This window comes from Gouania willdenowi, chromosome 4 (genome assembly GCF_900634775.1).
Source record: "Gouania willdenowi chromosome 4, fGouWil2.1, whole genome shotgun sequence".
NCBI lineage: Eukaryota > Metazoa > Chordata > Actinopteri > Blenniiformes > Gobiesocidae > Gouania > Gouania willdenowi.
The window spans coordinates 10,723,397-10,740,701 of NC_041047.1; the positions used below are offsets into that span (position 1 = coordinate 10,723,397).

The 17,305-nt window shown below is 39.2% G+C and overlaps 2 protein-coding genes across 4 annotated transcripts; one reads left to right on the forward strand and one right to left on the reverse strand.

The window, feature by feature from the left end:
* Positions 1–63: 63 nt before the first annotated feature.
* Positions 64–5,816, reverse strand: babam1 (BRISC and BRCA1 A complex member 1). Its single transcript, XM_028445669.1, has 9 exons — positions 5,683–5,816; positions 3,073–3,513; positions 2,932–2,990; positions 2,728–2,848; positions 2,333–2,411; positions 2,197–2,221; positions 1,993–2,122; positions 714–800; positions 64–623 (listed from the first exon to the last, which is right to left on the reverse strand). The coding sequence occupies exons 2-9, from the start codon at positions 3,496–3,498 to the stop codon at positions 423–425; spliced, it is 1,128 nt and encodes a 375-aa protein (XP_028301470.1). The 5' UTR covers positions 3,499–3,513; positions 5,683–5,816; the 3' UTR covers positions 64–422.
* Positions 5,817–6,969: 1,153 nt separating this feature from the next.
* On the forward strand, positions 6,970–16,666 carry ushbp1 (Usher syndrome 1C binding protein 1). 3 transcript variants are annotated; one of them, XM_028445617.1, is made up of 15 exons: positions 6,970–7,164; positions 7,856–8,079; positions 9,014–9,141; positions 9,415–9,590; positions 10,449–10,607; positions 10,793–11,040; positions 11,705–11,845; positions 11,942–12,030; positions 12,117–12,246; positions 12,338–12,566; positions 12,794–12,952; positions 13,124–13,221; positions 14,549–14,638; positions 14,738–14,908; positions 16,336–16,666. In XM_028445617.1, exons 1-14 carry the CDS (start codon positions 7,159–7,161, stop codon positions 14,901–14,903), a joined length of 2,043 nt encoding a protein of 680 aa, XP_028301418.1. In that variant the 5' UTR covers positions 6,970–7,158; the 3' UTR covers positions 14,904–14,908; positions 16,336–16,666. The 3 variants fall into 3 exon arrangements, with proteins under 3 accessions (XP_028301418.1, XP_028301417.1, XP_028301419.1); XM_028445616.1 differs by lacking the exon at positions 16,336–16,666 and having other exon boundaries at positions 14,738–15,106; XM_028445618.1 differs by lacking the exon at positions 16,336–16,666 and having other exon boundaries at positions 14,743–14,889.
* Positions 16,667–17,305: the final 639 nt, after the last annotated feature.

Sequence of the window (17,305 nt, forward strand, 5' to 3'; positions counted from 1 at the left end):
ATTAAGCATTGAATGTACCGTTACAATCAATGTAGCAAAAAAACACAGAGAGGGTGAGGAAACTACAGTCAGGACATTTATTTGGTGAAATAATAGAAAATCTACATTAAAATGTTTCACAAGAGCCTAGAAAAGGATGAAACTCAAAGAAGAATTAGTAATACAGAAATCTGTGATTAGATGAAAATGAATCAAGACAATTAAAAGCTTTGATTTCTGCCTGCAGAGAAAAAAACGAGTAGTTCATCAAACTAACTGACATTTTAGCCATTAAGTCATCCTTGTCTTTTTTCTTCCAACAGTCCAAAAACTGGTCATAGCTGTACAGTACAAAGTACAAATGAAAAAAATTATCTATGATCTTGCCACTTTCAGAACACGTGGATCGTGGAGGATTTCATTTGTAAGCTAGTTGATCCTCTTCAAATGGTCACATCCGCATCCTGAGGGTCATCGTCCTCCAGCAGGCTGTAGGACGCGTGACTCTGAAAAGGTCTTTGTAAAGGATGAGCCAAAAGTTTGGCCATGCAGTTGTGCAGCTCGATGGCGGGTCCGCTCAGAGAAACCTCAAAACGGTAACACATGCCCTTCGAGTCCAGGTTACAGAAAGACGTGTAATTCTCCTAGAAGATGAAACAAATACTCATTGAAAAGAAAAAAGACATGAACATTTGAAGTCTTCCAACAGGTGCAGAACGATCTCCTCCACTCACCCTCCAGTGTGTGTCGTTAGCGTGCTCCTCCGCTCCGTTGTGCAGATACACAACATCAAAAAAAAAGTATGGAGACTGCAGCATTTTCTGTAGCAGAGGAGAAATCCCAGTTTAAGGTAACCAGTGTAAATTAGTGGTGCACCGAAAACACACAACCAAAACAGGATGTTGTGATGACACAAGCTAGCACTGCGGTCAGCGTGCGCTCTTGTCTGGAAATGGGCCAACTTTTCCACGGACTCACGGAGCATCTGCATTTCAACACATCCGAGCACTAAAGCATTTTCTGAGCGTGTTTTTTGTTTCTGTGTAATATAAACACTGTTGTTATGAATCGCTCTCTGTTAACACGGACCAGTTTGTCAGCGCACATTTCACAGAGATCCTCGTAACTACATCAAGACAGTACTTGGTCCACGTTATAAAGATCATTACTTGGATGGTATTAAACCTGCGTGCACAAAATGATGCACGCCGCAATCATAGCACACAAGTCACAGCGCTCTGTGACTTAAATGCCCTTTGTGTTTTAATCAGAGAACATATTTCATTTGACTCTCAGACACTTATAGGTCAGTACAATATTATTTAACGTATGAGTGTGGACAAGTTAAACAGTACATTTTTTGTATTCTATATTGTGCATTGTTGGAATGTCAGTGCTAAATACTGTAAATATTTTCATATATAAATTGATTTATTCTTTGAATAATTAATATTAGGGATGTCCCGATACGATACCAATATTGTAGCCTTGCGTATTGGTCGATTCTGACATCAATCTGATACGATGTCAGCACAAATCATACATACTTTTATTATTTATTTTGTAGTGTGGAATGTTAGAAAAGGCTTGCTCAAGTGAGCAAGAGTAGGGATGAGAAAAACTGACCCATTCATTATTAACCAATTGGTTACATACATTTTAACCTTCAACATAATATCTACAGTATTCTACAATTGACTAAATATAATATAATATATATCGGAGATTTAGATGCAGTCCGATAAAATCTGATATTAGTTTTCTGGCTGATATCAGACCGATATCAATATCGGATCAGGACACCACTAATTAATATTAATGTATACAATTGCAATGTTTTAATATTAGTGAGGTCAGTACACAATCAGAGCCAGAAATGCAATTGGACCTATAATTTGCATAATCTTTTCTTTCGGTGTTTCAGCCTTGGTTTTCTCATTTTCGATTTGCCAAGAATTTTCATTTCGATGCATCCCTAATTCAAATGTTTACACACAGACTCGCTGAACTCACACTGACAGCCTCACACGGGTTGAACTGGAGCTGGCCGGCTTGGCGGCTGTAGATGAGCACAGTCCGCACCACATACGGAGGAGGGATGGTCTGCACGTTCTCCATCAGCGGCAGCTCGATCTTCTGACGACTACAGAGAGCAAAACGCGTTAACGAACGAACACGCTAAGTAACGCAGCACGCTGAAGATTCAGTTTCACTTACATGACATTAAGAAGGTCCTCCAGGTCTAACAAATGATAGTTAAGAATAGAAAATATGTAGAAACAGACCAAGCCATAATCGCATCATGTAAAGTCTTCACCCATTGGCTAGGCACTGTTTTCATCATAAAGGATACTGAAGGACTCGCAAACGTTGGTCTCCAGATCATACAGGCAGCTGCACAGCTCCCTGGGGTCAGAGGTGAAGCCTGATAGCTGACGCACACACGCACACAACCAGCATAAAAAGTATGCTACATCTGTCGGCAAATCCCAGCTGTACAGTTTCATTCTTTTATGATTAAGTCATCCTCAGTGTCCTTCAAAAGAAACCTCCTGAACAAAGAAAGACTAGACGTTCACCTTTGACTGAATTTCACTGTAGTGGAGAAAGGCCCAACCAGGGACAGGAGTTAGCACTAGCTATACACTCTTATGTGCATCACATCAGCTGCAAACTTATTTTGTATCTATGTTGAATTGCATTGTCCCTGTTAAATAACTTAATAATAAAATAAGCCCGTAAACTCACCCACAAAGCATCATCGTTAATGACCACCAATGCAAACTCGTGTCGTTTGTCAATCTTGTGTTTGGTTCTTACAAACATCTCAATCATCTTCTGGCAGATGTTTAAAGCGTTTGTTTTAGTTCTAAAAAAAAAGAAAAAAGTAAAATAAAACATATTAGGAAGTGGTATGAGACAGTGAAACACGGTGGTAAAACTGTAGCTCACCCATTAAAAGACTCCAACTTTGGCAAAGACATCTCCTCAGAAAGGTCTAGGCAGATAATCTGTAAAGAACAGCACAAGAAGTCACCGATGGTACCCCTACCACACTTTGTAAACCTTGATGTGAGGACAACCTAAACCAACCACTTTCTCAGGACAGTTGACGCGTGGAACCTTCAGCTGGTAATCAGCTGGTGGAGAGATGGCCGTGCTGAGTGCAGGCTGCTGCTGCTGCTGTGTTGGTTTCACCCTCTCCTTCGCTCTCTCTGCGGCTGCAGCCAGAGTCATGTTGGCTGTGGATGCCATGGCTGCAGCTGCAGCAACAGGAGCAGATGCCTGTGCAGCAGCAGCAGCGGAGGAGCTGGGGAGGCTGTCGCTGGCCGAGGCTTCCCCCTCGCCCTCCACTCGGTTTCCCACGGCGGGCTGAGGCATGTTGGAGCTGCTGTTGCCTCCGAGGCTGCCTGTGCTGCTGCGACGGTCCTCGGCTCCTTCTGGGTTGGAGCGCGTTCGAGGCCTCAACTCCACCGAGCGCTCCTCTCCATCGGCAGGGCCCGGCTCTGGGGTCTCCATGGAAACGTAGGGAAGCTAAAGGTTCAGAACGTGTAGCACCGGTTAGAGCAGGGGTGTCAAACTCCTTTTAGTTCAGGGACCAAATACAGACCAGTTTGAGCTTAACTGGGTCACAAATATTAGGTAGGAAAAACAGCAAATTCAACAATAATTTTGGACTTAAGTTGGCACTTCATGTATAAATGATGTATAAATAATAAAGTATGTGAGTGTATCAGTCCCTGCAGGATCTTCACTAAAAATTAACCAGATTTTTGGGAATTTGGGGAGATTTCGTGGAATAATTTGAAGAAAATGTATCAGATTTCAGAAAAACTGAGAGTTCTTTCAACAATTTGTGATTAAAAATAATTGCCGTCATTTTATATAAGAAGTGGAACACTAAGCTCTGCAAATATTGTAGATTATAATTGAATTTTTGCATTTGGAGGTGCTGAGATATCCACAACTGAATTAGTTTGTAATCTACAAAATGTTTCAGGTTTTCTCTGTCATTCTTACTTTCTCAAGAGGGCCAATTTTGATGCTCTACAGTGCCAGATTTGGCCCCCGTGACTTTCACACATGGGTTAGAGCTCGAAAATTCAGCGCTGCTTTCACTGCCTTTATTTATCCTTCCATCTTTTATCCATGTCTCTGTCCACTCCATGTTTGATTAGGAAAACTTCTGTACCATTGATTTTCAAACAAAACCAGCTTTTATATTGTTTTGTATAGAAAAATTAAATAAAATTTAAATAGCAACTCTTGATTGGCTGATAAGGAGATGTGACTTTGACAAATAAACAGCTCAATATTGTTATTGATATTATTGTGTCACCCTTAGTGACGAGTCCCTGCGGGGTAGCAATGCTGTATTACCGACATGGGCAACTTCTATCACAGCGGGGGCCACAAAACTGTGATTGTCTAATCTGAGGGCCACATTATAACATTTATATCAGCATTTAGAAGAAAGACCAATCTGAGCATTAATATAGCAAATAACAAAGGTTTGCTTGGTTTTTAATTGTCGTCCTTTTGTGTGGGCTTTCTTGGTGTTTTTTTGAGTTTTTTGACATTCCGTGTGTTTTTGAATTCATTTAGTAGATTTAGAAAAAAAAAAATTGTTGTCTGTGTGTGAACTATATGTGTTTTTGTTATATATTTTTTGTCATTTTGTGTGTCTTTGAAGTCCTTTTGTATATTTTTTGTTCTTTTTGTAGTCATTTTGTGTGTTTAAGCAGTTGTTTTAACGTGTCTTTGTTATCATTTTGTGAGTTTTATGAATAATTGATTTTTTTTTAATCTTTTTGTGTTTTTTATTTCTTTTTGTACTTTTCTTGGCACTTGGTGCATTTTGCTGTCGTTTTCTGTTTCTGGAGTTTTGTGTATTATGTTGTTCTTCATAGAACTTCCAACTTGAATGAATTGCGATTTTGTTTTGGGGACTGAACAAAATGACAGAGGGCCACCAGTTGCCTATGTCTGCTGTATAATATACAGTACGTGAGGTTATAACTCAGCACTAATGGAGTCTGGGACTGTAATGGGCGTGGCCAACAAGAATGTGTTATTAAATCTTGCTTCCTTGTTAAAAAAAGAAAAATCAAAGGATTACTTTTACTGACACTGCACTCTAAATAAACAGGATGCGTTGCAAACCTCATTGATGCAGACACCACCACACCTACCTACCTTAAGGAGGAACAACAGCCCTGATCAATGATAAATAAATAAAACTCATCCATCCAAGGCACCACCTGATCATTTACAGTTCTTAGAGGATCTGCTGCTTACGTCTAAATATCAGTTATCACAGCAAACCCTCAGAGGTCCAGTAGAGGCCGAAAATAGACCAGGAAGCATGTTGTTACCCTATATTGTCCTATATATATATATACACACAGTATATGTCATTATAATGCAATGTTACTGCTGTCAGTGAACAAGCAGGCATACAAGTGCTTAATTAAACTGGAATAACTGTTATAACTCTGGGAATGGTGAACTATTCTGTGTAAAAAAAAAAACAGTCAACAAACCAGACAAATGAATGTATCGTGAGAAAGTAAATCAAAGAAACAATAAAGGAGCACAGTAGCTACTTTAGCCTTTAGCATCCACTTAGCCATGAAAACCACAACAACAAAAAAGGCGTGGAATACAAGCAAAACACACGGGAGAGAAAAGTTGTGTACTTACATTTTATATGACAGGCACCGATGTGAGTGTTATAAATTATTAAGACGCAGTGAAAGTTATCGATGGTTTTTAGAAACAAACTTGAGATTGTGAACCCGTTTAAACCGATAACATCCGGTCGTGTGGTCACAAACCCGGAAGTACAATACGCCACTGCATTGTGGGAAACGAAGTTTATGTTTTTTTATATTCAAAAGCTTTGGAGCGGATTTCAGCCCAGTTTTTCCATGTTTGAATTTGTTATGGTTACACTTTATATTAAGGTGCTTATAGTAAGCCTTTAAAAGCAGTAATTAAAAATGAATGAGCCTCTAAATCTTATTAAAATATGAACATTAATGAGGTTATATAAGCTTCATTAGTATATCTATTATTGGTATTGACAGCTGCTTGTAGTAAGCAGTGACTAATATTAAGGTGTTGATGTCATGTAATCAATATTACAGAAATGTATGTGATTGTAATTATCCTTCATTAGCAGTAGTTAAACGTTAATGAGCCTCTCAATAAGTCCTTGTTAAACGTTAATTAACATTGTTAAGAAAATAAAAGACTTAATTTTTCTTTTTAAAGCTTCATAAATACATATATTATTGCTCGTCTGTAACCCCGAAATAGGGCATACTAAAGGCCATATAATTACATAGCAGCATTAATATGATGTTTATTGACATTAATAATACTTGGGTGATGGATAGTTATGGCATATAAGAGCTAACAAATCATTTTATTATGCACTTATTAATATCTTTATTAATTATTCTAACACACGCCTAGTTTATAAGGCATAACAATCTATTACTCAAGTATTATTAATGTCAATAAACATTACACCTTTTTAAGAATCTTATTAAAATCTAATTAGTGTTTATCACAAGCAACTATATGTTAACAACATTAATAAATATATTATTGATGCTTTTTTTTATTAACACCTTTATTGCCTTATTAATGTTATTAAAAGTTAAATAAAACCTTTTTAAGAGATTATTTACTGCTTGTTCAGGCATATTACAAGCACCTTAATACAAAGTGTTACAAAGTATGGCTATATATATATATATATATATATATATATATATATATATATATATATATATATATATATATATATATATATATATCGAACTATCTATCAATCATAAAACATTACAAACATTATTCTATTGTATTCAAACTATCGGACAAATGTCGGACTCTAAATCGACTGGAAGAGTAGAGTGGTTTATGAAGTCACAGCTCTGCTAAGAGACGGTCGAGGTGGACAAAACAGGAAGCCCACAGAGCGAATGGGTGGAGATGGCAAGTGTTTTCCACTGACTTTATTAGTCACACTAAACACTTTCAGTGAGACATGCAGGACAGCAGCCTGCTGCTGCACAGAGCACCACGAGACACCAGGACTGAAAACATTTGCTCTTTTCAAACATTTTGAGAGAAACTGAGGAACAACCACAGCAGCAGGAAGTCTGAACAATGGAGGTAGGTTGTGATGACACTACTGAGAGATCATTGTGAGAGTGGGCCACCAAGGGCCAGCTACCACAGCTTTAAAACCAGAACAGATCATAAAAGTGGTTTACAGAAATTCAAAAATATTTTTGACCTTGATCAGTTGAAAATGTATTTCTTTTCATTTCCTGTGACTGTAGTATCTGTGTGTTTACACCTTCAGTTATCATAAATATTTTTAAATGACCTTGAATGTGAAATATAAGGATATAAAAACAGTATTTACTAATAAACTGTGTGCTGTGAAGGTTGTACTAAAAGGAATTTGAAGCATGCAGAAATCTCATGCATGCAGATTAACCCTTGGAACATTCCTCTAATGATCCAGTCAGAAATATTGTAAAGAGCACTTTTACATGTGAAGCATCCACCATCCATTCAAACACAACAATAGAGGTCACGAATGTTCGCTGGCCAGGAAGTTGGATTTCAGGATGTTTTAGTTACCGCCTTTTCCGCCGACTTAAACAATAGCTGTTGAAAATGTTTGGTATCTGAATCCAAAGAAAAGCAAACTGTGGAAAACTGAATGTACTGTCTTAGTTTTCATTTAGAAAGTTACTGTAAAAATGTTCCCTAATCACAAACAGGAAGTTGGTACACATGAACACAACATTCAGGATGGATAAAAGGTTCTGATATAAAACTCATGCATCTGCAGGACTTCAGGCGGGGCCGGTGCGACAGCCTGGATTCTGCGTTACTGTGTGACAACGTTGTTGTGAATTCAAGTGACCAAGTCATCCTGGACCTGGATGGCCCTGACCCTGGAGTCAACCTGGAGCCTTCCCCAGCAGAGCTGGCTCAGTGTGAGGCAGAGATAGGAACCCTGCTGGGCATCATCGCGGAGTTAAACAAGAAGATGGGTTCCTTGAAGGCACCAAGGTAAGTGTGATAAACAGCAGCTCTGTCTACCAGATGGAAGATTATAGTTCATCTCCACTTTGTCTAAAACTAAGAATCTGTAGGTCAGAGGTGAGCAACCTTTACCACAGCAGGGCCACAAAAATGTGTGATCCACGGGCCACATAATCAGCATTTAAAACAATGACCTATCTGAGCAGTAATACAGGGAAGAACAATGAGTTTTTGTCATTTCATGTGTTTTTGGCCATTTATTGTTTTGTATTTTGTGGTAGCCTTGTGTATTTTTCTCTCATTTTTCTGTCATTTTCCATATTTTCCTCTCATTAGTTTTTTTTCCTGGTTGTTTTGAGTGTAATGAGAGTCAATTTGTGGATTTTTGTACTCAATTTGTGATTTTGGATAATTTTTTTGTGTATTAGTTTTCAATGTTTCTGTTGTTTTGTTTTCTAGTGTATATTTCTGTCATTTTGTATGTTTTTGGAGTCATTTTGTGCATTTATTTTGGGGGCCGCTCACAATTAGAGTGAGGGACATATCACGTGGCCCCCGTACCACCAATTGCCAATGTCTGCAGGTCTGTAGGTTATTTACATACGATTGATTTAGTGAATACATTTTTTTTTTAATAATCCATTTATAACCAGTTTATAATTTAATCATACGTTTATTTTTATGTTTGCTTTTTTACTTTTTAATCTTGTATACAGTATATCTTTTGTTAGTGTTTCTTTCACCTTGTTATAATTTCTAAATAGAGCCACTATAACAAAAGTAAGCGATTGTTTCATTTCAGATTCAAATAGCTTCATCTTTTTATTATATAAAGAACTATGTCACAGCTTATTAGTAGGAAGGCTTGTCGCATCCCATAGCCATGCTATTTAAGAGTTAACTATAAAAAAGTGTTGAAAAAAAAAAATATGTATTGAATGAAGTATTTGGTCCTCTGCAGTGACCCAGGAGAGACAGGACAGCAAAGACCATCCAGGCCACTGGTTCCAGACCTTCTGTCTCACCAGTTGAGCAGAAAAAGCCCTGAAAGAAGCTCCTTCTCTGCTGTCACTTCTAAGCCTGAGCGAGGTTGGCATCACTTTAGATCTCGAGCTGTATAAAATAATGGTCATTTTAGTTGTAATTGGTAAAAAAAACATGTGTTGTGATTGAACATGGATAATTGAAGATGTAATTGTAATTGACCCAAACCCTAAAATGTTAAAAGACACCAAGAAAATCAAACATTTTCATAACTGTTAAACTGGTTTGCACTTTGACTAAAAACCCAGTTTATTGTTTAAGTCAATGCCCTCAGAAAGAACTGCTCCCATCTAACTCTGATCTGTTGCACCTTTGTAGTTCGTCTTCTAGGGGGCAGTGGTGTTGTGTGGACCAAACTACAGGAGGTTCTATCTACTGTGGAGGACTCTATAAGCTTTAGGAGAACTTGGGCCACCCCCATCACAGCATCAGACCAGGACAAGCACCAGGAGCACCTGAGGGCAGCTCAGGAGAGCTGGGTCAAAGCCACCATGGTACAAACAACAAGTCCCACCCTGACAAATTAATCTGTTCAAATGTTTATGACCACAAGACAAAAATATACAACAATTTTGCAGCTTTTATTTATTTTACTATTTTATAGTAATTCCAGTGATGTAGTAGAGGCATTCTTTTTATTTCCCTTAACCCTCCTATTATCCTTGGGGTCAATTTGACCCCATTTAATGTTTATCATTCAAAAAACAATGGTTGACTTTGTTTTTTTGCTTCATATTTCATGACTTTTCCTAATTTGATGGGTACAATTGATTAAGCATTACAGCTGAACAGATATTGCACGCATCGGTGTTTCAATTTGATCCCAAGACATTTTAGCTGTGTAAAACATGTCTGTGTGTGGCTTATGTGTGAGCTTACATCCCCACACCTACAGGTTCAGAGTTTATACTTTTGAGTTGATTTGAAAAGAATTAGATGAAAGATTTTCAAGATAAACTAACTCTAAAATGAAAAGGTTTGACCTGATGGTGGCGCTGCAGGAAAGGTCATATCATCACCACATTCAATAGGGTTCATACTCTTGTGGTCATTAATGTTTTCAGTGAATTTGAGAAGATTTGGACGAAAACTATTGAAGATATATTAATTCTAATTACATGTTTGGCCTGATGGTGGTGCTAGAGAACAGGTCAAGGTTTCATTATCGAGGGGTTATTTATGTATTCAACAAATAAACAAAGTGCCTGACACAAAAACTTGGTCAATAAGTTTCTGAAAATAATTTTCTAGAGGCAAATATCCCTGGGGTCAGATTGACCCCAAGGGTAAAACTGCGTTAGTAATATTTGAAGATAATAGGAGGGTTAATGGGTTTGGTTCCTGAATCATAGATCCTGGAGGAAATGGAGAAGGAGTTTGGGATTTCATGCCCACTGAGGAAACAGGACATGGACAACCAGCAGGATATCGACAAAGAGGCGTCTGCCCTCAGAAACACCCCCTCAGAGACACAGAGCTTGGTCGGGCACGAGGAGGATGAGAGAAACAAGGTAGAAAGGAAAACTTCTAAAGTACTTCTAAACTTCTAAACTACTAAAGTGCATCAGGGCTTTGTGAAGTGCTGCTTTCTGATGCTTTCTCAAAGTTTCTTCTACAACAGTATTCATGGTAATGCTTTGCTCTTGATCAGGATTTTTGGATCTTTAATTTGAGCTATGTCATTCTTGTTTTTCAGGAGGTTAGTCACCTTAGATTTTGGAGGTCTGGCAGTCTCTCCCCTTCCTACCACTCCTCTGCCAGAACTCCCAGTCCAGACTGGGCGACTCCTCCCTTCCCAGGTTCACCTCTACTCAACAGAAGATCTAACAGATCAATGCCACCTCTGTCTGTGGGAGGGGACGGCTCTAGGCTGGGCTCCGTCAACTCAGGAAGTCCATGTCCTAGTCCCATCAGTCTGGAGGTTGAGAATGAAAGACTCAACAGGTAGGTCATGGGTGTCAAACTCATTTTAGTTCAGGGGCCAAATAAGGACTAGTTTGAACTCAAGTGGGCCACAGATTTTTTTTTTTTGTGGGGAAAAAAGAGCAAATTCAACATTAATGTGCCCTGGTTTGCACTTCCACATATAAATAGTATATAAATGATCAAATATGTGAGTATATCAGTCCCTGCAGGATCTTCACTTAAACATCCCTGATTTTGGTCATTTGAAAACATTTTGTGGAATAGCTTGAGTAAAATTTGCCTGATTTTTGGGAAAAACTGAAAATTCTTTCAACAATTTGAGATTAAAAATGAAAACTGAGTCCTGCAAATATTGTGAATTTAAAAGATTTTTTTGTATTTGGACGGGCTGAGATATCTACAACTGAATTACTTGGCAATTTACAAAATATAAAACAATTTTTTTTATGATTTTTAATTTCGAGCAGGCCAGATTAAATGCTCTAAAGGACCCATGTGACACATGTGAGGTAGGTCAAAAAACATGATGGGGGAACATGCATACTACACACAGAAAATACCAAATTAAAACCAGTTAGCTTCTTCTTATGACAACAACTACATTGCCAGTGTAAATTATTTATTCTTTTCTCATCTGGTTCAGTTTATTGGTCTTGTTTCCATCTTATTCTGTGTCTAACAGATACATCGACAGGCTCAAGGCCAGGAATGAGCGTCTGACTGCAGCTCTGGAGCGGAGAAGGAGCGAGTCAGAGCAGATGGGTATTACCATGAACAGACTGCAGTCGGACTGCTTGGCCCTACGGACGGCTCTCAGATACAGGTAGAGCTCGAGCACATCCTCACATCAGTCTGCCTCTGCCTGTGGTTATTAATCTGAATAACAGTACCACACGATTCTGTATCGTGTGACTGACAGCGAGGAGTGTGAGACGGCCTACAGCGAGTTGCTGTCACTCTCTGATGCTAGGAAGCAGCAACGCATTCCTCTGCAGCCGCACACAGCAGGTGTTTTAATGCACACACACAAACACACACACATAATGTACTAAGTAATCAAACACTATTGGGGTCACACGTTCTTTCTCCATTAGCGTCCCCTGATGATGAGCAGCAGCAGGACAGTCCATCAGCACAGCTCAGGTCCATGACGTCAGAAGAACTGTCCACCTCTTTCTCCACAGCAGAAACCACAGAGGAGACTCAGACTCTCACAGGAGAAAGGTGACACTTTCAAACTCTCTCAAACGTAGCATACGATGACACTTATAGATACTAAAAAGACACGAGTGAGAACAAACATGTGACCCCACAGGACACCTGTGTTTGACCGTGAGGCAGTCCTACGGCAGCAGATTGAGGACCTGAAGAGGGAGCGAGCGGCCATTTGCCTGAACAAACCCTATCACGAGGTGGAGGCCAAACCAGGCCCTGAAGGCTATCATCATCCATCCGGATCAAGAATTGGGCATATTAATAAGGACTACAGACGAGACAACAAGAAGGAGAAACCTTCACTGATCTATGAACTGATCTCAGTCAGGGTAGGAAGTGCAAGTTCATCAGTTGGTTCAAAAATGGTACAAAAATACTGACATGGAGAAACTGGAAAGCTTTCCTAAATAACTCATACAGACTGTAGTATAGAACAGAAACTGTTCAGTATAAGGACAGTCTGTACATTATCCTCATAATCAGCCCTCTTCTGGTTTTGTTTATCCATCCTTTTACTTTTAGATGCACTTTTTGTTAACTTTACTGTTGTTTTTAGGAGGAGATGTCTGATCTGCGATCTCTAATCCGCCTTAAAGAGAAAGAGCTGCGATGTCTAGAGTGGAGTTTAATGAGCCAGAAGGCCCAGGAGGCAGCTGGGGTTTTTATCCCCGAAAGTCTCAGAGAGGAGCTGGAGGATCAGAAGCCTGAACAACAGGTACGACCAACAGTCTTATTTTGGTCTTTTCTAAAAATGACACAGCCAATTGAACAGGAAGTTAGAAAGAGCTGAAACACAGCTCCAACCCAAAATATGGAAATGTTATAGAAGGAGGTAAATTAAAAAAAATAAATAAATAAACTACTTTCATTGAATATTGCCTTTCAGAGATTCTCCGAGAATGCAGCAAAGCTTAGTGTGGATGGGGACATCATGGGTTCTCGGAGCAGACCCTTCCTGAAAGAGCTGCAGATCATTCTGCAGAGGTGAGACATCATCTGCTCAACATTGAAGACATGACATCAACACTAAATTAGGTTGTGGCTTCTTTTTTCCCCTCATTAAACTGAAGACTCTGAGGCTTTTGAAGAAGACACATTAGGGCCACCTGCCTAACACTGATTAGATCACACTTTTACCACCAATACAGCCCAAACCCAACAATGCATGGACTCAATGAGACATCTAAAATATTTGTGTCAAAGATTAGCTGCAGATCTAATGAGCCTTCATGAGTTGGAGACACTCACAAAAATGAGTGTCCTTAAAGTTATTTATTCTGTTTCTTGTAAAACTTCCTTTCTGTATTTGTGTATATAGTTTTCTTGCCTTCTTGCATCATCTTTGTGTCTTTGGCTGCTGTAACGTGAATTTCCCTACTGTGGGATAAAAATAAAGTATAATCTAATCACACCACATCATCACCATAATCCACACCCATGAGTGTTGTCATATCCAGGTGGTTAAATTCTACCTTTGTATACAGAATACAGTGTAAACCCTCATTGAGCACTTGACATGGACGTCTGGATAAAATGGTTATCAATTTATGATCACTGGATATTTAGAGTGGGCCCTGTTTCAAATGCATCAGTCGGATCAACAATAAGGCACAATAAGGCAATTGATCCTAACTGTCTGGACTAATAAATAAACCATATTAATTATTGAATGGGTATTTTTATTGTGACATGGTGCATTTTGTTCTTTGTGATTAAAGTTTTCAGGTTGTTGCATAGACAGTGGTTCCCAACCTTTTTGTCCCGTGTCCCTTTGCCTTTTTGTGAAATCATTTGTACCCCTATTCATATTACAAGTACCCCCTTCATAATTCCTCTCCTAATCACCTTCCTGTGTCTTGAACATTGGTTCTCTAAGGTTTAATCTACAAACTTAAAATAAGTTGTTTTTTTTTTTTAAGAAAAACAATGCAAATGTCATGTGAGTGTAAGTAAATACTGTCTTCTTTGTAAAATATAGCTAATTATTGTCTCCTATTGTGTGATTAAATTGCCTCTACAGCATACATTAATCCAGTTTCAATAAATTTTCCTATTATTTTGAAATTAATTGATAAATGTAAATACCCCCCGCAATGTGTTCCTGTACCCATCTGGGTACACGCACCCCTGGTTGGGAATCACTGCCATAGAACATGGTTGGTGCAAATGAAGGCTTTGATATAAAGAACTTTCTGCTGCAGCCATGATTGTTGGATAAAAATGGTTCCTTAAATAAGGGATGAAGGAATACATGTGAAAGAACAGATTTGTTGATTTAACCAAAAAAAAAAAACAATGTTCAACCTTCCAGAGAACAAGCCTTGAAGAAGAGACTGGCTTTGGCCCACAATTCAGACGCAGACAGCTCCTCACAGATTGCTTGGTTAACACAAGCTCACAGGTGAATAGAAGACATTGTTTACCAAGTATCATTATTCTTTCATCTCCAGCTAAAATAAAATGTACTTAAACAAAATATCCTGTTTGGTGTTTGTTCCAGTAAAGCTCTGAGCTCATACCGGCAGATCCGTAGGAAATATCGAGAGCAGGTGTGGAGGCTGGAGCAGAAAGTGGCTGCCATGACGGAGAGTGTGCACCATCAGAGTGGAGCTGCTGCTTCTGCAGATGACACCTCGGAGTGGAGGAGGGAAGAGACCGTTTTGTGAAAAACGTGTGTATTTCAGTCAGGATCACTTTATGGCAATTGTTTTATTTAGGGTGCATTTTAGATTTGGCGGTAAGGCTCTGTTCTGGGCCCTCTCTGCCCTTCCACGCAGCTGCGTCGAAAGCCTGAAGTGAAGGGAGCTCCCCCTCGCTCTTCCATGAGCTACATGGAGAGGCATAAGCAGAGAGAGCAGTTAGCAGGACCCCCCTGGAACAGAAGCACAGACATTACATGCCAACAGAAGACACTGGGCTACCTTGACATCCATGCCTGCCTGAACTAACGCAATGCTCAATTTGTGTTTTCTTATTTACCCTTTTTATTTGAAGAGAAGGACCTAATGTGAGAACTACAGGGTCACTAAAAATAACTGCCAAGCTGTTGGTAAAACCTGCTGTTGTGATATCAACTGAAATGTATTTGGGCATTTGTTTTCAATTTGATGTTTTATTTATTTTTGAATGCAGTATACCTTTCTATCAAGGGATGACTACAAAACCTAAGAAATACATGTATTGCCTTCAGTTATCAACATAAAAAATCTATATTTCCCACTGATTTGAATAATACCAAAATTCTCCATGTATACTGCAATATTTGCTAATAAAGGATTAAGAGTCAAATGGTGTTTGTCATTATCTGCATATGAGCTGCTAATAAAGAAGAGCATAACTTAAAATCGGCTATTATTCCTGCCTTCCATGGGATTTTCACTGCCTGACTTCACTTGTCTAACAGGACTCTCACATTACAAGATACATTCCTGATTTTAGTGAAACAGCTGTCATGCACTCATAAACGTCAGAGTCAGAAACCACAGAGGACCTTGGGTCTCACGTCCAGAACACACATGTACAACCACCTCCTTAAGCCAACAATATAAAACCAGCAGTGATGGACTTTTCAAAGGTGCAGATGTTTTGGGAGAATGGCTCACAGTTTAAACATTCAGATCCTGGACAGAACTTTGCGCATACTTTGGAGGCTCTCCATTAGTGAGAGTTGGTTTTCTTTGGGTAACAATGTCTTAAACCAACATTTTGCTGTTAAAGTGTAGATAATCCCTCAACTAAATAATGACAAACACAAAAACTGTTTATGCCGTCAAGTTAAAAAAAAAAAAAATGGGGCTGTTTTTATTAATGGTAATTCAATTTAGATAATAGATTATGTGAAAAACTTTCATTCATCATGCTGTGACTTTCATTTAAGTCTGGGCTTCTGTTGCTGTCAGGTAACAATGACCTCTTCATAATCGCTGTGAAAGCATCCTATAGCCTTAATGCTCAGCCCGCTATAAACAAATACAGTTTAAACAAAAGCAAACATGAACTTCACCTAACCTTTTCACTACTGCATGCATACGTTTGAACAAGAACAAAGAGCAACTGATGACATTTGCTTGCTCTCATATATCACTTTTTTTTTTACAGTGTAAATGGGAAAATGCACATGTTGGATACTCTGCCAGGGGTGGCCAAGCCTGGTCCTCGAGCCCCTGTCCAGCATGTTAGATGCTACTCTGGTCCACCACAGCTGTAGAATCATTAGATTCACCCGCTTTTGCTACAGACATCTAATCGTGAGGCTATTCCTTCATGTCATTCCTGAGGACTACATTGGTACAAAATGGTTCGGGAATAGCCCGTATCGTCACTGGAACCCCCTCCCCTGACCCCATCTTCCCTGTCATCCAGCTGCTCTTCTGGATCCCCAACAATCAACTTAAAATCCTCCCGTACACTTTCAAGGCCAATCACATCCCACCCCAATAGTATATTAATATTATGTTCATGTCATGTACATTCATGTGTACGTATGTGTGTATGTATGTTTGATGTGCATGTATAAACCTTTGTGTAAAACATGTAATTAATGTGTATTGTAAAAGTAGCAAAATTTGTTTAATTTCTTTTTTGTGTGTGATATATATTTTGTGATAGGGTCGGCGTGTGTAAGCTTTTGCTTCAACCTACAACCTTTTGGCTGAAGAGTTAAGACAATTCAGTGTTTGATTTGTTTTTTCTGAAAACTGCTGAAATAAATTAACATGATAAATATTATCCATTACAGTTTTGAGGTCCTCCTCACTCACTCTCCCCTTCTACATGCATTATCTGCTCTTCAGCTCTCACTAATAACCTTTTCATCTCTCCCCACCCCCCACCCTCATGCCCCCTGCAGTCGACCTGGCGCCCTGACCTATAGCTGGTTGGTCCACTGCAGCTGTGACCGGCGGTCAGGAGGTTAAGGCAAAGGTTGAGTGTCACACCCTCAGGGTCACAGTGATGCCTGGCTGTTGTGTTTGTCGGTGAATGGTGGGGGTTCAGGGTGCCAGACGAGGTGGCTGGGCCCTGATGCTCCGACTCCTGCCAGAGCTTGCCCTTTGCCGAGCAGAGGTCA

What these genes read in the sequence shown, in the direction of transcription:
- babam1 (XM_028445669.1), bottom strand. Translation starts at nt 3,498, where the DNA reads ATGGAGACCCCAGAGCCGGGCCCTGCCGATGGAGAGGAGCGCTCGGTG. An exon ending in CAACGTTTGCGAGTCCTTCA is followed by an intron (nt 2,222 to 2,332) that starts GTATCCTTTATG and finishes ATCATTTGTTAG; the next exon opens with ACCTGGAGGACCTTCTTAAT. An exon ending in ACCCGTGTGAGGCTGTCAGT is followed by an intron (nt 801 to 1,992) that starts GTGAGTTCAGCG and finishes CCTCTGCTACAG; the next exon opens with AAAATGCTGCAGTCTCCATA.
- ushbp1 (XM_028445617.1), top strand. An exon ending in GCTGGGTCAAAGCCACCATG is followed by an intron (nt 9,591 to 10,448) that starts GTACAAACAACA and finishes CCTGAATCATAG; the next exon opens with ATCCTGGAGGAAATGGAGAA. An exon ending in CAGACTCTCACAGGAGAAAG is followed by an intron (nt 12,247 to 12,337) that starts GTGACACTTTCA and finishes GTGACCCCACAG; the next exon opens with GACACCTGTGTTTGACCGTG.